Source organism: Acanthisitta chloris, unplaced genomic scaffold, assembly GCF_000695815.1.
Source record: "Acanthisitta chloris isolate BGI_N310 unplaced genomic scaffold, ASM69581v1 scaffold8141, whole genome shotgun sequence".
Lineage (NCBI taxonomy): Eukaryota > Metazoa > Chordata > Aves > Passeriformes > Acanthisittidae > Acanthisitta > Acanthisitta chloris.
The window spans coordinates 23,196-33,272 of record NW_008654324.1 but is presented as its reverse complement, the minus strand read 5'-3'; the positions used below and the strand labels follow the sequence as shown (position 1 = coordinate 33,272).

The window sequence follows — 10,077 nt, the reverse complement described above, 5'->3', positions numbered from 1 at the left end:
AGCAGGGTCAGGCTCTCAAAAAGACAATTAGCACCATTACTATGGGAAGAGAGCTGCAATGTGAGCTCACTTTGTAATTAGACAGCTGAGAATCCATGCTGGGGATGGGGATAATGTTACCAAGAGCTCATGGTTTATTTGGCTGAGGTAATGCATCCTTGAGAGGCAGAGCCACAGGAAAACCATCTTCCCATGTTCTGCTCCCAGCTCCGGACTTGTGTAGGCATTACCTACTTAAAAACTGCAGGAGCCCTTCTGTAAATCATTACCAAATGTGCATTTGTGACCTTTGCTGTGCACCCCTGTCACAGATTAACCTTTCTCACTGCGGCAGGTTGTTATATCATTACAGCATATCTAAAATAGGGCTAAGCTGAGTTTATTGCAACGCAGATACTCCATGTGGAAAGATAAGGCTGTGCCTGTGTTGTGCTTGGGTTGGGGAGGCAGTTGACTTGTCCATGTGTGCTCTCTCCAGCTCTGTGTGTATGTTTGCATGTGGCTGCCTTTAACCGACTAACATCTGGGTTGTTTCAGGCCAGACGTTTCCCCACGCCACTGCCGGCAGCGCAGCGGAAGTTTGGAATCCCAAACCCACCTGCTCTCCGAGACTCCTGCTGACAAAGCAGCCTTCACCCTCTCCAAGTCCCAGCGAAGCAGCAGCACAGAGATCCTCGATGATGGATCATCCTACACTAGCCAGTCAAGTGCAGAGTATTACTGTGTGACACCCACTCCCAATCCATATTACACTACTCAGACACTCGACAACAGGACCAGGGGGCGAAGACGGTCCAAGAAACACAATATTTCTGCTGCCAGCTCTGGCAGTATGCCCAACCTTGCCCATAAGGATATCCGCAATGGCGTCTACCACAAAAATCAGGAGCAACCTTCCCCTAATTACTATATTTCTGGATATTCCCCATACACCGAATCTGACGTTTATTACAACGGATATGTTTACGAGAGTGACACAGAGGGACAGTACAGTGTCAACCCTTCCTATCGCTCATCAGCACACTACGGATACGACCGTTACAGGGAACTCAGATCTTACCATGAGGACGAGGTGGACAGAGTACCACACAACCCATACGCAACCCTACGGCTCCCGAGGAAGCAAGTTGCTAAAACAGAGCATATAACCAAAAACATTCACAAGGCCTTAGTAGCAGAGCATCTCCGTGGTTGGTACCAACGTGCCTCCAGCCAGAAGGAGCAGGGTCACAGCCTGCAGGCAGGCTTTGAGTCTGACAGAGGATCTCAGAGGAGTTTGGGCTTTGCTGGGCTGCAGACGCCGTGCTCACCGAGCAGTCGGGTGTCATCTTTCTCTTCAGGTAACGTCTGATTTCATCTATGCTGAGTATTTTTGCAAATTGCTGCTGTGCATCCAATTCTGCCTCCCTCCCCTGCCTTGGTGAGGTCAGCAGAGTGGAAGCCAGGCTAGAGCTCTCTCCTGAAAGGTAGATGAGGAACTGAACAGGATCTTGTTTTCCCATGCTTGGGAAGAAAGTCTTTCTTGTTGCATTTTCCTAATCCAGAACCATTTGAGTTTCAAACAGGTGTATTTACCAGCAAGAAGCCACATGCAACATGCCATGTAAATGCAATAGCTGTGGTGGCTTCCAAAGCACAGTCCAATGAACATCACTGAATGGGTCAGAAAGTCCTTTCAGAGAGATTCCCTAGCTCCAGAGCACCACCTGTACAGTGCTTTACTCCCTACAGGGCTTGCAAATTATGTTTTGTTTTTTACATTATCTGTCTGCGTGTCCTGCAAAAACCCATAGAGGTTGCTGATGAGAATTGTCTCATTTGCCTCAGCTGATTTTGCTGGAGAAAGATCAAATTTGCTGTTTTTTTTATAATTCCAGCATCTTCTGCAAACACTTCTGGGAACTGGAGAAACCCACTTGCACTGGGACCTTCGGACTATGACACATTGTCTCATTCCTCCTATGCCAGCTGTTACAGGAATGTTTACGGCAACCTTCCTTTGCAAAGCAGGTGAGTAGAGTATGTCAAGATTATATGCACTTCCTCCTGCGTTTCACAGGCTCTTAAAACTTCTGAGAAAATCAGCTTGACTTCAAAGAGCCAGGATGAAGAGTACTTGTAAAATTGATGTTGTGAGAGCAGGTTTTCTCCATGTGGAGTAGATCAGTTGCACCACCACTAACTGTACCAACACTCAAGACGAGCAGTCAGAGTGAAGGATGAACTCATTTGTTGCACAGCCTTTTCCTCTGGCTGGTGCTGGAAGATTATAGAATCATTAAGGCTGGAAAAGAATCTTCAAGTCCATCTTTGACCGAATACCACCATACCCACTGAACTATATTGTGAAGTGCCACATATCATTCTTTGAACACTTCCAGGGATGGTGACTCCACTACTGCCCTGGGCAGCCTGTTCTGATGCTTAACAACGTTTTCAGTTAAGAAATCTTTCTTGATAACCAACCTGAATCTCTCCTGGTGCAACTTGAGGCCATTTCCCCTTGTCCTATCAAGTTCTTGCACTCAGTGACAGCTACAATGCTTGGAGCATTGTTGACAGCAAAGCACCCACTGAGTCCAGTCCCTCTCAGCCCCCTGTGTTTAGGGGGGTCTCTCCTGCACCCCATCACCAGTCTGGCAGGACACAGTCCTGTTGGATTTCTAAATCTGTAGTGTTTGTGCTGATAAACTTTTGGAAAAACAAGGAAAGGAAACACCTCTCTTCAGCCTCATGTATGAATGCTCATTCAAAGACGATACCAAATGCATCTCCCTTGGCAGAGCTGGACCCAGGAACTGGGGGAATGTGCTGCTGCTTGCAAAGACACCCCACCCCTGCTTGTGGGAGATCTTCTGAGGGTTGTGGAGAGCCCAGGGTCTGCTTGGTCTTTGCAGGAATTCCTGCAACTCTCTTGCTGCTTGTACTTGGTGGCTTGGGTCTCTTCCGCGCGCTATCATGCGCTGTTAGCAGTGAGGACAGAGACCTCCTGCCCTGGGCAATGACTCTGCCCCCACAAGTGCCATCACTTTTCAGTGCACTTATGCTGAGTGTATTCAGACGTAGTAAGTACCCCACGTGTGCTTTGTGGGTTGCAGTTTGTGCTTGCTGCCAGACTGACTTGTGTGAAAATACTGAATTTTTAATTTTGTTTGTTTTAGAAGAAATGAAAGTGTGAGAGAATATATAAAAGCTGCTGCTAGATCCTTTTTTTTCTAAGCTAAATGCCATGGGCTGTTTCATTACAGTGATTTAAAATATCTACAGCAACAGTGTGTAAAAATACAGTTTCTGCTAATTTCTTAATTTCCTGTGATTGAGCTTTGAAAATTCTGCTTATATTGGCAGCTTTATCTAAATGAGCTTTATTAGCTATTAATTTTCCATATTCTGAGTCAGTTGTGTGATTGTTCATCTGTTTTATTTTCTGCTTTAATGTGATTATGGCAATCAATAGGCTCGACAGTTGCTTTAATGTGATTATGGCAATCAATACACTCGACAGTCGTAACAGTGTTCCAGGCCAGGTTGGATGAAGCTTGGAGCAACCTGGGTTAGGGGAAGGTGTCCCTGCCCAGGGCAGAGGGTTGGAATCATAAAATCATAGAATCAACCGGGTTGGAAAAGACCTCAGAGATCATTGAGTCCAACCCTACCGTGGTTACTAGACCATGGCACTACATGCCACATCCAGTCTCCTGTTGAAAACCTCCCTTCCAACCCAAGCCACTCTGTGATTCTATGATGGGTTTGAGCAGCTGAGACCCCTGTTGCACACAATTGTACTAATTAAACATGAAAACTGGGTTTGTGTTTGCAGTCACACTGGGGTGAACTGCCAGTAACCAGCATTCCTTTGAGCCTGAGGGAGGTGTGTGAATTTGGAGGTGTGGGGAAGACACTCAGCTCTGCCTCATCCCTGATACCGTGTTTGTCTTGCAGAACATACACAGAGCCGAGCCAGTTGGGTGGTGATGATGAGGAGCAGTTGGAAGATGACTTGCCCAGCAACGAGCAGAGATTGTTCTGGCATGAGGACTCCAAGCCTGGGACGCTGGTGTAGCCCAGCTGCAGCCCTGCATTCCTACACTGCGTGCCTTGCACAAAACGCTGTGACTCCGAGGCGGAGCTCGGGTGGAACTTCCAAACCGAACAAAAAAGAGGAAGCAGTTTTGCTGGGAAAGATGGAAAATCATCAGCGTTAAGAGGGACTCTAGCAACAAACTGACCAAGTCTTACCACGAATGGCGTTTCTTTGCGAATCCGGATAGCCCACACGAGCCAGGGCAAACCACAGTTCATCTATGACTAGATGCAGCACTTGGTTGAAGTATTTATATTTAGCAAGCACTTTTTGGGAAGATTGGAAGGTGTTGAAGGCAAACCTCAGAGGAAAAAAATAAAAGAAATGTGAAAAGAAGACTCTTATGGAAAAACCAGGAATTCTAGGAGCACAATTCTGATGTCTGGAAGAAGAAGGAATGAAAATTTATTCTGCCATGGCTTATGATGACCTGGAAGGACTTTCATAGGCTTATGAAGGATAAATACTGTGTGTGTGAGTGAGGCAAAGGGTGACTTAATCAGTATTGGAACATTACTTGAAGGAAGGATGGGGGGGTTTATAATGGAGGTTTGAATGAGTTTACCCAATTTTTGATGTGTTGTCAAGAGTGTTGGTTAGCACCACAGGAAAGTTCTGGAAAGAAAAGAATTTGCTGACACAATAGGTCGTGTAAAACTACAGGCGGTTGTGAACTTTGGAAACAGACACAGTAAACTTTGAACTCTCTTTGCCATGATAAAGTATAATTAACAACGACCCATTTAATGACCTTTCCATGGTACAACTTTACTGTGTGGAGGAGTTGGCAAATTTTCACAGTGGCTGCACGGTGACCCCTGTTCATCAGGTGATGATTACCTGTTGCTCTGCCACAGTGGGTGAAGGATCCACAGTGGGGAGCTCCAGTCATCACACAGGGACAAATTTGGTAGAGATGGCCAGTATTTTAAGGTGGATACAAACACAAACAGCCAAGTGGGTGCCTTAAAATGAGGGGCATTAGGATTGTACCACGACTCACTGCCAGGTGCGTTGCAAAGTCACTAAGTGACAGAACAGCATTTTCACAAAACCATTGGTGTAGGAAAGCAAAAAGTGTGACTGCAGTCTTGATTTCAGAGGGATAAACCTACCTCACATCATCCATCTGTAGGAACAAATTGGCATGGGTTATCCTGGGTGATTCCTGACGACTCGTCTGCGTGTGGTAAAATGTCTCTTGTTTCTCAGCTGTACTGTGCTTCAGGATTCCAGAAATGGTGCTCTTTTGTTCTTTTATACAAAGGATTAGTTACTCCTTGTTCATATTGTGAATAGAAAAGTTTCTGATAAACTTTTTTGACGTTTTTTTACCAATATTCCAGAGCATGTAATATATACAGAAGGACACACTTGTTAAGCTGGTACTTAGTCGTTTGTATTATTAGAGTCGCGATTTGGAACTAAACGAACAAAAAAAACCCCAACAAAATAAAAAGTAACTTATTTCCTTGGTTTTGCATATTTGTATAGCTGCCTAGAAATGCCAGAGCTCTTTTTGCTTATTCTTTTACTACTTCTGAATTTTTTAGACCTATTATTTTGTATAGGTCAATAAACTAAAAAGTGTGCTACCAAAACCACTTCAGCATTGCTCCTATTTCTACTTGAGTGCTTGGAAAAGTGCAGTGTGTGTTATTTCAGGGCTTTCAAGGAAAGCACCAGTCTGATTTCTTTTGGCCTGTGGTGGTAGGTTGGGTGCAAAGGGTCAGGGGCCTCAGCTGGGGAAAGCTCAGACTCTCCCAAAACCATTAGGATGGTCAGGCACTGGAATAGGTTGCCTAGGGAGGTGGTGGAGTCACCATCCCTAGAAATGTTTAAGAGGCATCTGGGTCTGGTGCTGAAAGATATGCTGTAGGGTTTTGGGGTTTCAGCAGAGTGACAGGTTAACAGTTGGACTTGGTGGTCTTGAAGGTCTCTTCCAACCTTGATGCTTCTATGAAAACACATCTGCAAGTCTGGGTTTCTGCCCTGAAGGAGCTGAGCTGGACTCACTCAGCAACCCTGTGGGAGGGCCACTATCCCTGGACCTGCTGCCCAGCCCCAGCCTGGCAGTGATACACAAACAGAGGTGACCTCATGTTTCTGGAAATACTTCCTGCTTGTCTATCCTTGCACCTTAAAATTGCTCCAGCCACTCCCATTTGGAACATGGCTCTTGGGGTTTGTGTTGCTCACCTGCTGGGTCCTCTTTGGAGTTTGTGCCCTCTGAGACACTCACCTTTCTGTAAGAGTGACTTGGCTTTTAGATGTACAACTGCTGCTGCACCCTGGTCACCCAGCAGTTGAGATTATTCAGCCTCACTCTTCTCTCTTCAGAGTTGTTTGTCATTGCCTACTTTTTGTGACATCCATAAACTTCACAACCAGCACTGAACTTTATTTCCAGGTTTCTGGTGAATATGGGTATTAAAAGAACTTGCAGCCATGCCTACTAAAAATACCTCCATGTCGTCATAACTTTTGCATTTCTCTAAGTAAGTTTTAAGGTTTATCTGTTTGCAAATTCTTTATTCTTTGACTCACCTGTTGCTATAAACCATTAATGCTTTGAGCAGGAAGCTGAGTCATGCAAAGTCCAGTTCCTTACCCAAAGCTCATGGTATCAGTGCAGACTGCTGGTTATTTATCAACACTCTCAAAGCTTGTGATTTAAAAAGGAAATGAGGTGTTCAACAAGATCTTGTTAGCATTCCTTTGTTTTAGTGCTGTGGCCATTGAGTTTTGTATTGGCTTTTCCATCAGTGTTCAGGATTCAGCTCAGCCCAATAGATCCGTGCTGGCACAGCTCTGGCACTTGGCCTGACCTCCCAGCTTGCTGGAACAGGACCAGGATGGTTCTGCATGATGTTGTTGAGAAGATGGGAATTTGAGGTGGGTTTGAACTGAGGATGGTTTGCTCTATTTGGGGGGTATTGGGTGTAAAACCTCTAGGGCCAGAGTTCAGATCCTGTTGCATTTTCCAGTAAGCAAGAGCTAAACTGCAGCAGAGCTGCAAATTGAAGCGCAGTGGTGGCAGCTGTAGCACTTGTGCCCCTCTTTGCCCTTCTCCACATGCCCAGCCCTGCAAGAGTTGTGTTCTTAGGAGCTTTAGTGAAGAGTGGAGGTACAAAGTGAAGAAGGAGGTCCAGAAGAGGAAACAATAAGATCCAACTTCTTTCTCAGACACTGCCTGTGGCAGGTGATGGATGGCAGAACGTCCAGAGGGACCTCCTGCCCATTGCCAGCAAGGGAGCTGGTGATGCTGCACAGATTATGCAGCACCTGATTTTTGCCAGTTGTTCCCCAGGACCTTTAACTTTGCCTTTTGCAGACCTCCAGCTTGCTTTGCTGCATTTCTGAAGTGATGTTTTGATGCACATGTCGGACTGTTCAGAGACCAGGTCTGTATAATGCAGCTGAAGAGGTAATAAAGACATAGTTGTAATCATTATCTTATTTGTTCACACCTGAAATACAAATTGCCCGTGCTTTGTTTGAATTCTTACCTCATCTGTGTGTTCTGCTGTTTAAGCACAGCTTTCCTCTCCAGGATAACTGAGGACATCTAGTGCCTGACCAGGAGTGTTGAAGAGAAAAACTTTCCTGCCTCTTGTGCTTCTCTGGAATCTTTCCTGCCCCTTCCAGTGTGAAGAAATATCTAGAAATTCTTATTTGGTATGATCACAAAAAAGCCAATAGGTCAGCAAGGTGAAACACCAGACCCACTGGGTTGGGTTCAGTTTTACAAATATACCACTCTTCAGAAGGTAGAACATGCTGCTGATGGGAGTGTGGAGGAGAAACAAAACCTCACTGAAATCCACACGTAATGGAGCATTTCCAAGTGCTTTTAGTTGATGGATGAAGACGAAAACCCAGTCCTTGCCAGGACTCCTTAAAAAGGCATCAGGGCACTGTTCTAAAATAAGCCATGCCTGATGTTTTTAATTGCTGTCTGCTTTTTCTCTTCTGTTTTGAACAGAAATACTCCAAGATGTGGGAGGAAAAACACCAGTGGGAGGCTGGTTCAGACATTCCTCCGGTGCAGGGACTGGGAGGGACGAGCCTTAAGCCAGGAACATCCTCCCCAAGCACAAGTAAATCTTTAAAGATCACAAATTTTAAAGTTCACCTGAATATACTTATGTAAAACATTTTGGCCAAGGTGACTCAATATGTGACTCTTGGAGGTTTCTGCTGACTTATCATTCATGATCTTGGACTTGTTCAGCTTAAGTGTGAGTAACACAGCAGCAATGTTTGTGGCTCCTGGGTGGGTGAGAAGCTTCCACCATGGTCCAGCCTGTCCCAAAATATTTGTATGAAATCCTAGCAAGACTGAAGGTTTGCTCCATCTCCTGGGCATTGAGATCAGTGCAGGAAGCCTGGGAAGAAGCTCTCATCACTGTGCTTGCCTGGATAAATTAGCACTACTCCAAAGAATATCTCTGCATTCTACACCATTCTTCCATCTCCTTTGTGCTTTTCTAGCATACTTAAGAAGTTTCTAAAGTAGAAAGCTGAGAGTTTCAGCTATAGCAGAGCCTCACACAAATAGTGACATCCCTCACAGCAAATAGGAGCAAATTAAATTGTGCTAATTTTATTTAATGTTCATTAATGTAAGTCTAATTATCTGGTTTTCATGTGTTTTTTTTTTCCTAGGGATCTTGTGCTAGGGGACAAACTCCATGCCTTCAGGAATGTTTTATCTGGTTGGTAACAGAAACCTTCTGCAGTGCTTTACAGATTATTTCTGTCACTTTTTGAAGCTGTTAGAGAGAAATATGGCAGGGAGGAGGAAAAAAAAAATCATTTTGCCAGTGTGTGAAGGCATAGGGAGTTCTGTGTGCTGTTTTCTCATCATGCTACACTGGACACTGCATGACATCTCCCTGCCATGTCCCCTGCTTTTGTCCTTGTTCTTGTGCTGAAGGCACTAGGCTGCTGGCACCAACTGCACAGAGAGCCCAGTGCCAATCCTCAGATCAGTCAGGGATAATCTGACTGATCATCAAGGGAGGCAATGAATGTGATATTTGGGTAGAGCCAGGGAAGGAGACCTACAGCTCCAATCTGGAGGGGACTTCATATTCCCACTTCATGCAGCCTTTGGTAGGATTGATTAGCATTTGGATTTATGTAATTTGAGTAAATCTGAATATGTGGATGTTTGCTGTTCACCCAGGCAGTGGGAAAACATCTTCATCCTGGCATCACTGGTGTTGTCAGGGGAAGGGACAGGGCTGCATGTGGCACCTGTTCCTGATTTCAGGGATGAACTTTGTGATGGATTTTTTAGTGTCCAGTGGCTCTGAAAGCTGTCCTTGCCCACAGAGATACATGGCTGGGACTTGAGAAACTCTGGGTGCTCTCCAAGTCTGTCCCAGCATTGGGACCTACAAGGTGGGACCACAGGGTTGATCCTACCACAGTCCTGGAGAGAGGAAGTGCAGGCAATGCTCTGTTTGCTGTATTGGCATCTACCTACCTTTTCTGTCTTGCTCTCTCCTGTGCCTGCCCTGTCCCATCATGAATCAGCCCTTTTGTGCCACAACAGTGTGCCCACAGCTTTCCAAAGGCACTTCCTCCTGTTCCCAGTGTTTCTGTGATGCCTGCACTAACAGCAGGTCAGAATGGTGACACCTCATCTCATCCTCCACCCTTTGCACTGTCTGTCACGACTTTCCCCTTCCATTCCTAGCTGTTAGACACAGGACAACATGGATCCATCTACCAGGACAAGCTTTATCATCAAAGACACTTACCCTTGTGCTGTGACAGAGCAAATCAAACCTGAGGTGACATTTCCTCCTTGGAAGAAGGGACAGTGTGAGTTGTGATCAGTGCTGATAGCCCAAGAGGACACACGACACAGACATCAGGGCCTTCATGATAAAGAAGCAAGACCTTTAACCAAGAAGCAGCTCCTTGCCATCCATCCAACTTTGTTATCCTTGTCTGTCCCTCATGGAGGGAATCACTATAAA

At 45.4% G+C, this 10,077-nt stretch overlaps 1 protein-coding gene across 1 annotated transcript in view; it reads left to right on the top strand.

Moving 5' to 3' along the window:
- Window positions 1–4,117, top strand: part of FRMD4B (FERM domain containing 4B) — an 81,946-nt gene extending 77,829 nt beyond the window's left edge. Inside the window, exons 21-23 of the mRNA XM_009083455.1 lie at window positions 538–1,340; window positions 1,878–2,010; window positions 3,943–4,117. Coding sequence (XP_009081703.1) covers window positions 538–1,340; window positions 1,878–2,010; window positions 3,943–4,063 — 1,057 coding nt within the window. The 3' untranslated portion in view covers window positions 4,064–4,117. The remainder of the gene's footprint in view (window positions 1–537; window positions 1,341–1,877; window positions 2,011–3,942) is intronic.
- The last annotated feature ends 5,960 nt before the right edge of the window (window positions 4,118–10,077 follow it).